General features: G+C 43.3%; 1 protein-coding gene across 3 annotated transcripts in view; it reads right to left on the bottom strand.

Annotated features, from left to right (window-relative positions):
- Positions 1-17,147, bottom strand: part of DOCK8 (dedicator of cytokinesis 8) — a 115,758-nt gene that overhangs the window by 55,146 nt on the left and 43,465 nt on the right. For all 3 annotated transcript variants that reach the window (XM_084834381.1, XM_084834382.1, XM_084834380.1), the window contains exons 14-20: positions 13,881-14,043; positions 12,142-12,259; positions 11,551-11,621; positions 9,970-10,108; positions 8,271-8,372; positions 6,697-6,792; positions 4,951-5,185 (exon numbers count right to left, since the gene is read on the bottom strand). In XM_084834381.1, coding sequence (XP_084690507.1) covers positions 4,951-5,185; positions 6,697-6,792; positions 8,271-8,372; positions 9,970-10,108; positions 11,551-11,621; positions 12,142-12,259; positions 13,881-14,043 — 924 coding nt within the window. The remainder of the gene's footprint in view (positions 1-4,950; positions 5,186-6,696; positions 6,793-8,270; positions 8,373-9,969; positions 10,109-11,550; positions 11,622-12,141; positions 12,260-13,880; positions 14,044-17,147) is intronic.

Below are 17,147 nucleotides of genomic sequence, written 5' to 3'. Positions count from 1 at the left end.
TATTTGGTTGTGTTGTATGGGGGGGACTCATTTGCTCCATTCTTCTAAGTTCTCTTTCTTTGAGTGTTACACTGATTAGTATAAAAGGACTCACCTAATACTGTAAGGGGAATGTAAGTTTGTATTGTGACTCACTCAGTAAAAGCTGTCTTTGCAACCTTGTATTGGAGTGTTCTATTTATGCTTAAGAACACCAAACATTACAGATGGGTGATGTCTTTCTTGTCTCTATGCCTCTATCATGCATTTGCTCTGTCATGCAAGTGCTCTGTCGCTCTATTGCGCAAGTGCTCTGTCGCTCTATTGCATGATAGAGCAAATGCGTGATAGAGGCATAGAGACATGGAAGACATCACCCGTCCAGAAAGGAAGAAGTTAAAAAATCACACCTACAAAGGGGTTTTCAATGTCACTAGGTCGCTATCACACATTTGTCCAGCAATAGCTATGCCCCCGAATAGTGGCATAGTGAGGTAGTGAGATAGGGGATATAGGTACTGCTGGACAAATATGAAATAGTGACATAATCGATCAGTTGAAGACTAATGCCCTAAACAGATTAGCATTTTAAACTGCTCCATATTAACAATGTTCTTAGCTACTCTGCAGAGTCTGATAACAGGGAGGGAAAAGCTTTCAACTCAGTTCTGAATGTCTGAAAATGATTTAGGACCAAGTCCCCTTTTCTTTTGAACTGAATTAGTAACTCTGTGCCATTGAAAATAGATATTTTAATTGTTGCACCTTTTTACAGAGTTTGAACTGTACGACTGGATGGGCTGGAGAGTGGATTTCTCCATTTCTTCCTTCTGAAATTTATTGGAAAAAAGCTCCCCAACCCAAGAGCAAAACTTCACTCCTGGAAAAGTGGTCTTCTCTTTCCCCAACAAAGTGTGTCCAATTCCTATTTTGAATTGAGAGGAAAAGCTTCCCACTAACTCAGCAGAGAGGGAGGCAGACGAAGAAGACCTCAGCGCCTGCTCCAACTGGATTGCACTCACACCCCCAACAAGGGTTATCTACCACCAGCTGCCCTATGGAACAGATCCTGATGGCTTGTTATGTTTTGATATTTTTTACTGTGATTTATTAATGTCCTGTAATGTAATGAATCAATTAATCAAGGTAAGCTGGAGGTGGTCAAACATGAGATGGCAAGATTGAACATCGACATCTTGGGAATCAGCGAACTAAAATGGACAAGCATGGGCGAATTTAATTCAGGTGACCATTATATCAACTACTGTGGGCAAGAATCCCTTAGAAGAAATGGGGAAGCACTCATAGTCAATTTCAGGGTGAGGAAAGCAGTACTGGGGTACAATCTTAAAAACGATAGAATGATCTCAGTACGAATCCAAGGCAAACCATTCAACATCACAGTAATTCAAGTCTATGCCCCAACCACTGAGGCCGAAGAAGCTGAGGTTGATCAGTTCTATGAAGACCTACAACACCTTCTAGAATTAACACCAAAAAAAGATGTCCTTTTCATCATAGGGGACTGGAATGCCAAAGTAGGAAGTCAAGAAATAACTGGGATAACAGGCAAGCATGGCCTTGGTGTACAAAATGAAGCAGGACAAAGGCTAATAGAGTTTTGCCAAGAGAACACGCTGATCATAGCAAACACTCTTTTCCAACAGCACAAGAGGCGACTCTACACATGGACATCACCACATGGTCAATATCGAAATCAGATTGATTATGTATTTGCAGCCAAAGATGGAGAAGCTCTATACAGTCAATAAAAACAAGATCTGGAGCTGACTGTGGCTCAGATCATGAGCTTCTTGTTTCAAAATTTCGGCTTAAATTGAAGAATGTAGGGAAAAGCACTAAACCATTCAGGTATGACCTAAATCATATCCCTTATGAATATACAGTGGAGGTGAGGAATAGATTTCAGGGATTAGACCTGATAGACAGAGTGCCTGAGAAACTATGGACGGAGGTCCGTAACATTGTTCAGGAGGCAGCAACGAAATCCATCCCAAAGAAAAAGAAATGCAAGAAAGCAAAGTGGCTGTCTGAGGAGGCTTTACAAGTAGCTGAGCAAAGAAGGGAAGCGAAAAGCAAGGGAGAAAGGGGAACATATATCCAAATGAATGCAGAGTTCCAGTGAATAGCAAGGAGAGACAAGAAGGCCTTCTTAAACGAACAATGCAAAGAAATCGAGGAAAACAATAGAATGGGAAAGACTAGAGATCTTTTCAAGAAAATCGGAGATCTCAAGGGAACGTTTTGTACAAAGACGGGCATAATAAAGGACAAAGAAAGCAGGGACCTAACAGAAGCAGATGAGATTAAGAAGAGGTGGAAAGAACACACAGAAGAACTATACAGGAAAGATCTTAATGTCCCTGATAGTCATGATAGTGCGGTCACTGAACTTGAGCCGGACATCCTCGAGAGTGAAGTCAAGTGGGCCTTAGGAAGCATTACTAACAACAAAGCTGGTGGAGATGACAGTCTTCCAGCTGAGCTATTTAAAATCCTAAAAGATGATGCTGTTAAAGTGCTGCACTCAATATGCCAACAAATTTGGAACAGTCAACAGTGGCCACAAGACTGGAAAAGGTCAGTTTACATTCCAATTCCAAAGAAGGGCAATGCCAAAGAGTGTTCAAACTACTGTACAATTGTGCTCATTTCACATGCCAGCAAGGTTATGCTCAAAATCCTACAAGCTAGGCTTCAGCAGTATGTTGACTGAACTACCGGAAGTACACAGGGTTGTACCGGAAGCGGGGTTTCGAAGAGGCAGAGGAACTAGAGATCAAATCGCCAACATTCGCTGCATCATGGAGAAAGCACGAGAATTCCAGAAAAACGTCTATTTCTGCTTCATTGACTACACTAAAGCCTTTGATTGTGTGGATCACAACAAACTGTGGCAAATTCTTAAAGAGATGGGAGTACCAGACCACCTTACCTGTCTCCTGAGAAACCTGTATGAGGAACAAGAAGCAACAGTAAGAACCAGACATGGAACAACCGATTGGTTCAAAATTGGGAAAGGAGTACGACAAGGCTGCATATTGTCGCCCTGCTTATTTAACTTATATGCAGAGTACATCATGAGAAACGCCAGGTTGGATGAATCACAAGTCGGAATTAAGATTGCTGGGAGAATTATCAACAACCTCAGATACGCAGACGATACCACCCTAACGGCAGAAAGCGAAGAGGATCTAAAGAGCCTCTTGTTGAAGGTGAAAGAGAAGAGTGCAAAAGCTGGTTTGAAACTCAACATTAAAAAAACTAAGATCATGGCATCTGGCCCCATCACTTCCTGCCATATAGAAGGGGAAGAAATGGAAGCAGTGGCAGATTTTATTTTCTTGGGCTCCAAGATCACCGCAGACGGTGACTGTAGCCATGAAATTAAAAGACGCTTGCTCCTTGGGAGGAAAGCTATGGCAAACCTAGACAGCATAGTAAGAAGCAGAGACATCACCTTGCCGACAAAGGTTCATATAATCAAAGCTATGGTTCTCCCAGTAGTAATGTATGGCTGTGAGAGCTGGATTATAAGGAAGGCTGAGCACCGAAGAATTGATGCTTTCAAACTGTGGTGCTGGAAAAGACTCTTACGAGTCCCCTGGACTGCAAGGAAGTCAAATCAGTCCATCCTAAAGGAAATCAACCCTGACTGCTCATTGGAAGGACAGATACTGAAGCTGAAGCTCAGATATTTTGGCCACCTAATGCAAAGAGAAAACTCCCTGGAAAAGACCCTGATGCTGGGAAAGATTGAAGGCAAAAGGAGAAGGGGACGGCAGAGGATGAGATGGCTAGAGAGCATCACCGATGCAATGAATATGAACTTGAGCACACTCTGGGAGAGAGTGGAGGACAGGAAGGCCTGGCGTGCTATGGTCCATGGGGTCACAAAGAGTCGGACACGACTAATGACTGTATAACAACAACGATGTAATCCAAGAAACCTTAGAACGATTTGTATCCCTAAAGGCAGGATATAAGTAATGATAATAGATTGGCCTTCCCTAACCTGGTGCCTTTCAGATATTTTGGACTTCAACTCGAATCAGCCCCAACCAGCATAGGGAAAGGATCGGGAAACTTGGGAGTTGTAGTCCAAAACATCTGTAGGGCATCAGGTTGGGGAAGGCTGTAATAGATAAATAGATAATAAGGGTATATTTCTCCTGCTAGCTTTCCAGGGCAGTGAGTAATGTGAGAAATGAAAATAATTCTACCTATGTGGTAAAACTTGCTTTCAGTCTGCCTCGAACATAATACTTCCTACTTCCATTTGAGAAAAGGGTGAGAGAAATAGCAGGTTTAAATGGATCAAGATGACTTTGGTGGACTACAGAAAGAGGACATATTGGGTTGGATCCAGATCTAAGTGCGTGGAGCTGGGCTATTGGAAGCAGACTTTCCCCTCCTCCCCACAGCAGCCTCCTGAAAATGCTACACGGAGGATCAGGAGGCCCTGCTGAATAGGGTGGGCAGTAGTGCGGGGGGATGCCTGAAAACCAGGTACAAGAACCTTCCGTGAATGGAAGCCTTCCATCCACAGAAGGCAGATCCTGGATCCAACCCAATGACTTTATATGAGAAAGCCACTATAAAACACACACCCTATATTGAGACTGCAGTCCTAGACACACTAACCCGGGAGTAAGTCTCACTGAACTCAATGGGGCTTACTTCTGACTAAACATATAGAGGACTGCACTGTTAGTATGGCAGACATGGGCCAACTGAACAGTTATCATAGGAATAAAGTTAAGCACATTTTGAATTCTACTTTCTGTAGGAAAGTTAAGCAGTTTGAAATACTGTTTGGCATGGTCAATAACATATTTTCTTGTCAGTGCCCCCCATCCACTCCAATTAGCACAGGATCTCTCAGATAGTTTGATGGGGTTTGACGTGAACAGCATAGTTAGTTAGTGCAACCCCTGTAATGGGAAGTACCTGTCTGCCCAGCTATAACCATGGGTTGGATGGCCAGCTGAAATAGCTTATCCAACACCAAGTGTAAGAACAATACTAGGGGCTCAAGGCGGGAGGAATTCAAGCAGATAATGCTGAGTTTCAGCTCATGTTCAAGAGTGGCTTCTGTGATCTTCTCATTCAACACTCGAATAGGGAAGGCGACTTGGCTTTCTAGTGCATGGCACAGGGTGAAGAACTTCTCGAGGTGATTGTCCTATAAAGAGAATCCAGAAAGATGTATGTGATGTGGGCCATTTCTTACACATTCTGAGCTTCTGCTCCCAAATGGCAGAAAATGAAAACACAGAGGACAAATGTTTCACAATGTTTGTAAGTTCCCCTGCACAGTTCTGTGAAGCTCAGATCATTTTAAAAATGCAAACCTAGTACGGCACTGTAGAGATCAGGTTTTAATGCAGTCACACTAAACTGTTATTTATATATTTACTCCAGGGTTAGTCACTTCTCGCTAACAATAATAACAGCAATAATAATAATAGTTTCAAAAATGACACTGTAGATTCTAAACTTAAATGCTCTAGCTTAAGATTAACAAAGCAACAAAACCATGAAACTACAATGACATCTGCAGTCCATCGCATTGTTCCTTTTCTCCTGCAGAGAGGCTTTCCACTTGAACTGCAAACCTGTTCTTAGATACATGTGAGTAAGCCCCACTGAACTCAATGGGTACCCATATTTCCCCCCCAGCAGGGGTGGGCTGATGGTCTTCAGCATAAAAATGGCCAAAGGGGGAAGGGTGAAGAAGCACTTGCTTTTTCCTCAGTTGTACCGGAATCTTCTTTGGTATAGGCACACACTCACATTTTGGGTGAGGTTTTTTACTAGAGTAAAAATTGTGCCTGGATACAGCTCCAGCTGAGAGCCCCCTCCCTCCTGCTACCAAGTGTTGCTGCTGAAGATGTCAGAGGGAGATGGAACAGCAACCCTTGCACTGTACTCATGACCTGCTGAACTTTGCAGCTAAGGATCTAGTGCCTGAATTTGCTTTTTTCCTCCTCCCTCCCAATCCCCTTTCCTGTTGTGTCATGTCCTTGAGATGGTAAGCCCGCGGGCAAGGACTGTCTTATTCCTTATCTTTGTAAGCTTCCTTGCAAGCCTTTTTGACTAAAGAGTGGGATAAAATTGCTATAAATAAATAAGTCCTCTGGAATAGAGCCAATATGCAGACACACTGCATTGTGTGTCTACCAAAGAGCGGTGTTAGTCTGCACTGAACACTTGGTGACAGGCTGCCAGGTCTACTGGAGCTAGCACCTTCTGCCTGGTCCCTACCACAGGTATTTGTAAGGGCAACGTATGTGACGTCAAGTGGGGGTTTATGATTTCATCTCCACCTAGCTGGCTTCTCTCATAATTCTGTTTGGAAGACAGTGGAAGTGCACACCAGTCTTCCCCTTCAAATTGCAGCCACGGTGTCTGTGCTGCACTGTCGTTTGTTTAAAAGACTCTGAAAAATAGAATTACAGAACTACACGTATAACCGAGATGCATTATACTTCAAGTCAGGCTTCTTGATTTAAATAGGAAGCTGATGGTAATTCTACCAACATTTCAGGTGTTAGATAACCTCAGTTTTTTCTAATCTGGAAGTTTTGGAAGTAAGCCACTGCAGCCGAGGGATGAGTGAAAGAGGAAGAGAAATAACTCTTCACATGCTCGGGAAGGGGTTACCAAGCCTCAAGTAAAAAATAAATCCCTTACCTGCGTGTGCACTGATGATACACCTTGCACTTCAAGATTAAAGACCCCCTTGTGTCCTTCAACCCATTTAATTGGGGGAGATTGTGCAGGAACTTTCTGTATTGAAGATAAAACAGTGATCAAACCATAAGCACGCACATGATGTATTCAAAATGTGAATATATTTCTCTATATATCTGCTATGATTTGGGCATTTTTTGAAATTAACATTTAACATTTACACTTCACATGAACATTTGCAGTCCAACCAAGCCATTTCCATTGCGGTTATGGCAGCCTTCACCAGCCAGGTGCTCAGATGGGCTACAACTCCCATCATCCCCAGCCAGCATGGCCATGCTCATTGGGGATAATGAGAGTTGTAGTCTGATTCATCCAGAGGGCACCAGACTGGAAAAGGCTGGATTTTGGCATGCCACCTTCTGTGACCTTGTTGTTGCTGTTCAGTCGTTCAGTCGTGTCCGACTCTTCGTGACCCCATGGACCATAGCACGCCAGGCCTTCCTGTCCTCCGCTCTCTCCTGGAGCGTGCTCAAGTTCATATTCATTGCATCGGTGATGCTATCTAGCCATCTCATCCTCTGCCGTCCCCTTCTCCTTTTGCCTTCAATCTTTCCCAGCATCAGGGTCTTTTCCAGTGACTTTTCTCTTCGCATTAGGTGGCCAAAATATTTGAGCTTCAGCTCCAGTATCTGTCCTTCCAATGAGCAGTCAGGGTTGATTTCCTGGCCTACCCTACTGTGCAATAAATTCTTTTCAGTCAGAGTTTACTGCAGCTCATTGTTAGAAACTTACTAAAACACCAGCTAGGAAACTGCCTGTGGCTGGTAATAGCAATGGCCTCCTAATTAATGCATTACATGTATTCATATAAGTACAACACTGGGGACAGATGGGGCCACTCACACGCACTGAGAAACAAAACAAAACAACGCCTGAACGTTGTTCAGCCCTTCACAGGAACAAGTTACGGTGGCGTAATTGGAAACTATATCCATCCAGCACTGTATTCTTGGAATGTCCTCCCCTTCTCCCACAATTTCTCTCCGACATTTCTCTGGATTTGAAGAGTTCAAGTCTGCTCAGTAGCCTAATGGAACAAATTAAATATTTCCGTAACCTGGATTTCTAACGTGAACCCAACTGAGCAGTATGAACAAGCCCTGGTATCAAAATGATCAAGTTCAGACGTACGTATTTTATTCAAAATAAGCTCCCACTTCATTTTTGTAATCAAGCTGGCCTTACAAACCGGTTCTTGTTTCATGCTGGAGAATCAGATTATGCTCCCCAAAATAATTCCATGTTTCTTCACATACTTTGCTAAGATGTATATTCATGCATTAAAAGATCCCACCCAGTCCTTCCATGGATGGGAAGAGAAGCAAGGAAGCGGTTCTAAAGGGTATTGCCCAAATTTAATTAGATGTGGGTATATGTTTGTGCTACATGCATGCACACCTGATCCTCTATTTAAGGAAGGCAAATATTAGTATATAGGGTGGGGTGGGGGAAGTCAACCAGGTCTCTTTAACTGGGCAAGCTGTTTCTTTTAGTGTTTTTTTCTCCATTACCTCTGCTGAGTACATTGAATAGTTGGAAGGCAGTTTATCCAAGGCAACAGGGAGGCAATAATGGCCTGTTTGGAGACGATCATTTAACAGAATCGGCAGCCACTGAAACAGATGAATGGGAAAACAGAGTGTTATATCATTACTGTATGTGAACCTGGATATTGATCTAGCTTAATTATATTGCAAAGTAAAAGCATTAGATACTGAATGTTCTTTCCCACAGCCATTACTGTAAAGACCTTTGCAGACTAGCTACTTTGTAGATGTTACCTGCATAATTGCCACCAAATCCTGCCCTGTATAAAAGTTACTAATTAATTCTGAATTTTTAAAAAATCACAAAATGTTCTGAGAGGCCAACCAAATGTATGCAGATGACTCTTCTTGGCAGGCTATGTGTTTCTTCTTCCGAAATGTCGATGTCCCTGGTCAGAATCATTCCTATCCTGGGAGACAGACACATGTGACACACAGCTAACAGATGCATATGACATGTTCATGAGAAATGTGTCAGTCAGACACACATCTCATGCACATGTCAGATGTGATAAACATGAGACATATGCATGACCTGCAACACATACAAAGCCCAAACACTATCTTGAAGATGTAACAGATGCGTGCAACAGACATTTGGCAGACGCATGAAACACACATGTGAAGCTTGCTACACACACATGAAATATACCCATGATATACCCCACATGCAATGCACAATATTATCTTACATATAAGACACATATGACACATACAATATGTACAAAATGAGACACACACACAAGACATTCAGAAGACACACACTATGTAACACCAAAACACATGATGCACATGCATATGCACAAGACCAATGCATGTTACACACATGACATGCAGCTTTTGAAATGCAAGTGACATATGCATGACAGACTTATGTAACAAATATGCAACACATGAGAAAGACAAGCGACACACAATAAATGCAGCAGAAACACAAGCAACATATACGTCACACATGCTATAGAGTCATAAGCAAGACATATGACATAGGGTGAGACACACAAAACAAATAAAATGTACATAAAACACACAATGCTTACACACAACTAGCACCTATCTGTTACAAACACAAGCCATGTGTTGTGTGTATTTCCCAGGTTGTGCTATGCATATCTAGCACATATGTAAGAGAGTGCCTTCTGTGTTTGTCTCATTTTTAAGAGGTTGTGTGTGCCTGTGAAGTATGTCTATGACATGTGTCCTGTGCATGTCACATCTATGTCTTGTGTGTGTAAGAAACTGTCAAGTGTACTATGCTGTACATGTCTGTCATGTATGTGCAAGTGTGCTGCACGTGTATGTATGTGTTGCATTACTGTCATTGGCATCATTGCCTGTGTTGCACGAATGAGTCAAGTGTATCATGCACATCACAGGTGTAAGAGCCATGCCTGTCATACACATCTTTTGCATGTGTTGTATGCTCATCGCATGCTTCTGTCATACATACAACATGCCTGATATTATGATATGTTAGACTGTATTTCACTTATGCTCCTTTGAAATCTTGCATCCATAAGTTTGTATTTGTTAACTACAATTTGTTGCAAGTTCTATGGGGAAAATTGTTGTAATGGGATATAGTTGACAGAGATAGGTGTGTGGAAAACATTATTTATTTATTTCCCTAAGAAGTTGCTAATGGGAACCGGATGTGACTTACTGAATATCCCAGGAGAGTTTCTACACATGCTCCTTGTTTTGGCTGACAACTGATGTGGTAAAATGTGAACAGCAGGTGGTGTTTTTCTGTCAGTTTGGCTGGGAGCTTAATTTTTACTTCTTCATAGAAGTCAGGAGACCTGTGGTTTTTCAAAAAATAAATAAAACAAATGTACATACATCTTTCTTAAGACATGAAACAGAAATGCCTAGATGTTTATTGGCGTCATCATTATGTAATATACATAATTAATAGAATCCATAATTGATCGATTCTAGATAGAAAATGGAGTGCTCAGCATTTTGTGGATCAGGCCCATGGGGGAAAACCAAAAGGGTAGTAATCTAGATACCCCCAAGTGTGCAATCAACAACTATCAATTCAAAAGGTAAAACTCAACTGTATGTAAATACCTAAAATTAAATCTTGACAGTTTCTTGGATTTGTGCAGACCAGAAACAAGTGCAGGATTATGTAACTCTCTCTCTCGTCTGGAGTGCAATTTTCTCCCACCAGGATGTATTTGGAATTAAGTATTTCATCAGCAATTATCTTAACTGTGGGTACAGTGGGCCATGTTTTCAGATTAAGTAGGGCTAAGTAGGAATCCTCTTTAGCACTAACCACAGTTAATATCACTGCCAATATAACAATTAATCATGGTTAGGCGCAACAGAGGAATTCATACTCCTGATTTTTTAATCGCTGTTAAGCCATTTTGGCAGCATTGTATCTTCACTAGCCTCATCTAGGGATTTCAGTGCCACCATTTCATGCAGAAAATATTTACTGGATCACAAGAATAGCTTTACTGGACCAACTTCACCCCCCCTGCCCCCGCAGAAATCATCAAGACAACACGCTACTCACCACAGCACTACTCATTTCCATTCATACAGATGTGCCATCCCTTGATACAACCTTCCCGAGTGAGGGCTTTCCAACCTTCTGCTGCTACACACAGCCTTTTGGCAGAAGCAGCGAAGTGCAGCAAGCCCACCTCTGCCCTGGGTGGGAAGTGTAACCCCTCCTCTCCCAAAGCACCATGGTTCCAATCCAAAATGGAGCTGCATAACTCCATTATGTGTGATTATTGGCCCTAAGACTCCTGCCTCTCTTGCCCTCACATAAGCTGTGATTGAAACAGAAGTCTATTGAACCCAGCACTGGAATTCCAGTGGTAGCCTGCTTTATATGCTAGAACAGACTTTCCCAAAATGGTGTCCTCCAGAGGTTTTTGACTACAATTCCCATAATCCCATTGGTTGTGCTGGATGGGGCTAATCAGAATTGTACTATAAAACATCTGGAGGGCACGAGGTTGGGGGTGGCTGGACTAGAAGTGGATAAAAATACAGGATATTCCTTGAACAATTAGTTCCCCACTAATTACTTCCATCTTCCTATCATCTAAGGACCTAAGGTTTCATCATAACAAGCACACATGATCATCTTCACCACTGATATCCCTATCATCCATGAATTGGTCTATCTCTGTTTTTTAACCGGCATTTCCTAATATTCCACATTATAGAAATGTCTTCACAGCTGAGGCCACAGATGGTAATATAACAAACTTACTTGTTATGATATGTAACAGGTGTGTAAACCTCGCAAACAAATTCTGGACCTGTAGATTTTCCAAAGATGACCTACAAGACAAAACATAACAACATTAAACAAACAAATTAAAAAGAGACTGTGATGGAAAACCTATGGTTTGTGTGGGGAAGGGGCATTAATTTCAGATGGGAAGTGGATTTGCAATGTATGTTTCAGCAAAGGGGCATTAAACCTCTTTCAGCCTGAGGGCTGAATTCCACTTCGGAGAAAATCTCAGGGGCCAGAGTCCAGTGGTGGGTGGGGCCAAAGGCAAAGGGGTGAGGCCAAAACACCAGCATTATTTTAGCTTAACGCTCTTCCTGCCAGCACCTAAGCCTTAGAAGAAGCATTTCAATCTTTTAGAATGGGGGGAAAACTGCACAAAAGCTAGGAAACTACCAAGTGATCAGTGGCTGGGGGAAAGAGGTGGAGCCAGGGGAAGGGGCATAGCCATCTCGGAACCCCTGAAGGGACTGATTGAAACCCTTGGAGGGCCAGATTTGGCAAGCAGGCCTGAAGTTCTGCACCTACACGAAGTGATACATGCAAAGGTACAATGGACTATCTTACCGGCATTGCACAGGAAGGGTCTTCTCCACACATAAACTGAATCTTAATGGTAATGTTTCGTCCTGAAGCCAGGCGGTTTGCAAAATTCAACCGTTGTGGATACACATAGAGAAAATTTCTGGGGGAAATGAAATAACGACCCACAAATAATCAAGTTTATGCTAATTTTGAGACAATTACTTAAGTTAGGGCTTCTCTACACCACACTTTTATCCCACACCTTTACTGGGGCTTCTGCTTCCGGATTCTTTATAGGACTAAGATTGGCTCCTTTACACATGCTGACACCTGCTTATTTCCAGGGAGTTCCTTTGTCTGCAAGTTCTATATGTTTCATTATATAGCCACTAGATGGTGGTGTGGTATATTGTTATATAGCGGGATTACGGAAATTCACCAGCCATTGGAGTGCTTCAAAGCGCAATGAAAATTTATTGCTGCATTTTCCCCATTCAGAAAAAAGCTGCAATAAAGGTTAGAAAGCACAGTGAGGCCCTGGAGGTTGACGAAGTCGTGTAAAGGACCCACAAACTTCCCTGAGTGACCAATCACGAGCACACAATAAAAACCTCATGTAGAGAAGCCCTTAGTCTCTCTTCTCCCTCATCAGCAATAGTTTCATTTTCTCCAGATAATTACTGCCATGAGAGGACTCCTTCAGTGTAAGATTGTTTCTAACAGAACTGTATTTCATTGTTTTTGAGGGAAAGAAATGCCCACTTTTTCTTTTTCACTGACCTATTTGGCAGATAAAATTAAACTATTACATGTAACTACAAGGATTAAATAAGTTCTTTGCAATATATAAAAATAATTGGCTTGGTATGGTACTAAGAAGACAATCTTGGTATTTTGGGGGATTATTTGGGAAGTGGAAAAATAGGTTCTTTCACCCAAATTATTTATTGTAGAAGCAGACTGGCAGGAAGATAAGAGGCATTGAGGGAGTGGGACTGTAGCCTGTAAGACCTTGTGAGACTTGCATCCTGGACAAATTGCCCAATACATGGGATAGCCCTATGGAAGGACAGTTGAAAAGTTTCAACCATTGAAAGAAAACTTCAACCAATGTATAATTCCACTACCAGTAGCTGTGGATGACAATTTATCTTCTGTTTGCACAAAAATGCTTTTTGTTATATTAACAGAAGGCAGTGTTTCCTTTTCTTCTCTTTCTCTCTCTCTCTTGCTCTCTCTCTCTCTCTTTCTTTCCTCCTTCCTTCCTTCCTTTTTTATTCCAACAAGATATTACTTCTCTAACATGACCATGGTCGCCTTTGAATTTGCTGGTACAATAGAGCACACGCTCATCAGTCCTAATTTTGATGCCAAGGAAGGGAAAGTTCAAGGCACATTAGTTCTCTACTCATCCTTCAATCCTCTAGTGTTCAGGAACACAGTAATCCAACTCTATTTCCAATTCTATTTGGAAATAAATGCAACCCATTTTTAGAAAGAAAAGAAAATGTTACAAAATACATCGTTCCATAAAAGTTAAGAAGTCACAAAAGGGGTCTGCAGATATCAGTGAATATTCTTTGCCATTTGCTGTGATTGCAATGGCAGCTTAACTGCTGTTTAGCCCCTAAACAGCTCAGCGCTCCAAGTGTCATGCTTCACAACATATGAAAAACGGATTGTGGGTTGTGCACTAAAAATAATCGTGGACGGTGCACTAAAGTTTTTTAACTGATGGCTTGTTGTTATGTGCAAACCGGGTCACTGTCTTTTCCTCTTACCTATACACAGTATGTGGGACATAGATTTCTCGTACTGGAAATTCTAGAATCTCTTTATGAGGACGGCTGCGGTTTTCAGGGAATGGCTTCACCTGTAATAATTCTGGGTTGAGACAACAACTGAGACCTTCTGAAGCAGGGGAGATCTCCAATTTAAGCAATCCTTAAAAAATAAAATTAAATGAAAGTGGAATGTTACATTAAAAATAAACAAGCCACATGAAGATCCCCGATCTAACTAAATTGGTAGGAGAATAAAACATGGTTCACAAATAGCCCCAGTATGTACACAGCCTGAGATGGCTCAGGGAGAAAAAGTCCATTATACCGCCCTCTGCAGAATAGTTAGCATGAGCTGATCCTCACACGAGGACTTATTTATGTATTTACTTATTTATTTACTACATTTCTATATCACCCCATAGCTAGGGATGTCAGAGAATTTCGCCACGAATCTCGGGGAGGCCAAATGCCAGTGCATTCGGCCCCCCGAAATCAGTGGCGAAACGGTCTGCCCCCCCTGCCCCTTCCCCCGGGACGGGACTTACCTTCGGTGAATCTTCCTGGCAGTGGCGGCTCCGGCGGTGGCTCCGGCGGCGGTTCGGCGGAGGCGGCTGCGGCGGCTGGTCTTCCGACCGGCTGCCACTGCCGCCATTTCCAAGTTAAAAAAACAAAAAAACGTGATAGGCTACGTAAAGATTTACGTAGCCTATCACGGCTAAATTTTAAAAAACACTGATAGGCTACGTAAATGTTTACGTAGCCTATCACAGCTGAGTAAAAACAAAACAAAAACGTGCGTACGCAAATGGCAGCGCCCATGGGCGCCGCCACTTGCATTCCTTATTTTGGCACGTCTTAGTCTACGTAAACATTTACGTAGACTACGGCGAAAATAAGGGGAACACAAATAGCGTAGACGTTACGCGCGTTGTTGTTTTTTTTACTCAGCCGTGATAGGCTACGTAAACATTTACGTAGCCTATCACGGCTGACTGCAGGGACGCAAACAGCGGCGGCTACAGCCACCGCCATTTGCGGACCCGGCCGGCCAGGATTCGGGGGGGGAGGGATGGAGCGCCTCCCCCCTCGGCCAGAATTTCGGGGGGGAGGGACGGAGTGCCTCCCCCCCAGCCAGAATTTCAGGGGGAGGGATGGAGCGCCTCCCCCCCACCTCGAATCAATTTCGTTAAAAGGTAAGTGACTTGCGTACATCCCTACCCATAGCCAAAGCTCTCTGGGTGGATCACAAAAGTTGAAACTCAAAAATACAACATAAAATATGACACTTTAAAAAGTTTTAATTAGCATGAAACCAAAGTAAAAACCAGAGCAGAAGCTAGGAGCACTGTAAAGTTCTAAAAACACAATACCACATTTCAAAACAAAACTGAAGGATTAAAAGGCTGGGGAAATAAACCTTCACCTGGCACAATGCAGGGGCCAGGCAAGCCTCTCTGGGGAGATCATTCCACAAATGGGGTGCCACCCCTCTCCTTAGTAGCCACCCGCCTCACCTCACTTGGCAGAGGCACCTGGAGGAGGGCCTGTGAAGATGATTTCAGGGTCTGGGCAAGTATATATGGTCTCATACACATCATGCACAGTTACAAGATGGGGGATATGTGGCTCAACAACACTACAAGCGAGAAGGATGTTAGAATTGTTGTAGATCACAAGCTGAATATGAGTCAACAATGTGATGTGGCTGCAAAAAAGGCAAATGCTATTTGGGGCTGCATTAATAGAAGCATGGCTTCCAAATCCTGGGAAGTACTAGTTCCCCTCTACTCAGCACTGGTTAGGCCTCATGTGGAGTACTGTGTCCAGTTCTGGGCACCACATTTTAAGAAGGATGCAGACAAACTGGAGAAGGTTCAGAGGAGGGCAACAAAGATGATTAGGGGACTGGAAACAAAGCACTGTGATGAATAGAGACTGAAAGAACTGGGCATGTTTAGCCTTGAGAAGAGAAGACTGAGGGGAGATGTGATATTGCTCTTCAAGGACTTGAAAGGTTGTCACAGAGGGGAAGGCCAGCATCTCTTCTCGATCATCCCAGAGTGCAGGACATGGAATAAATGGCTCAAGTTACAGGAAGCCAGATTCCGGCTGAACATCAGGAGAAACTTCCTGACTGTTACAGCAATACGACAATGGAACCAATGACCTAGAGAGGTGGTGGGCTCTCCCACACTGGAGGCATTCAAGATGAGGCTGGAGAGCCATCTGTCAAGGATGCTCTGACCTGGATTCCTGCATTGAGCAGGAGGTTGGACTCAATGGCCTTGTAGGCCCCTTCCAACCCTACTATTCTAGGATTCTATGATCTGTATGACAGTAGACCCTGTCCATTTGATTCAATGGAAAAGTGATAGAGATGGGGTGGAGAGGCAGAATGCTGACCAGCAAAAATGACAGCTGGGAGGGAATGAGATGATCTTGGTAGGGAAGACAGCCTTTGCCCATGAGCAGGAGTGCTAAGAGAAGCCCTAGAAAAAGACTCCTCAAGGGAACACTCTGGCATGAACACCCAACAACTACAGGGACATTGTTTGCCTTCTCCAACAGCTGTCCGACCCCCAGAAACACACTGTCCCAATTCAGTCAGTCTTTCCTGAGTTCATAAAGCAAAGCCGGGAGAAATATTCTGCACCAATTGTTCCTTCTTGGATTAACAACCCATGGTTTTTGAACCCAGGAAGGAACAATTGGTACAGAACACTTCCCCCTCCTCCCACCCCTTGTGCTTCAGCTTTGGCATTTCATTCCTGGCTTGCATTAAGCCACACGTCCCACTACATCTGAACTGAAGAACTCTGGCTTAATGTCAGTTAACAAACCAGGATAAGTAGCCATGGTTTAGGAAGCTGGAAAGATCATCCAAAACTAGCCCCTGTGGAAAAACCTGGGCGTAGCTGGATCTAGTCTTAACATTAGTAATACCTAGGGATGGCGGAGAATTTCTCCCCGAAACTTCGGGGGGCCGAGCGCCAACGTGTTCGGCCCCCCGAACAAGTTTCGGGGAGAAATCCTCCGCACCCCCCCCGCCCCCCGCACCCCCCCCGGGACGGGACTTACCTTCCCTGAATGTCCCTCCCGGCAGCGGGTCCGGCTGGCGGTTCGTCCGGTGTTCGAGAGGGGCGGGAGCGGCAGCCGGTCTTTCAACCGGCTGCCGCCCCCGCCATTGCAATGAAAGAAAAAAAAAAAAGTCCCCTGATAGGCTACGTGACGATTCACGTAGCCTATCACGGCAAGATTTGCAAA

This window comes from Heloderma suspectum, chromosome 2 (genome assembly GCF_057233095.1).
Source record: "Heloderma suspectum isolate Gila_16-S chromosome 2, 16-S_ref, whole genome shotgun sequence".
NCBI classification, from domain to species: domain Eukaryota; kingdom Metazoa; phylum Chordata; class Lepidosauria; order Squamata; family Helodermatidae; genus Heloderma; species Heloderma suspectum.
This window is presented reverse-complemented; position numbering and strand designations above follow the sequence as displayed.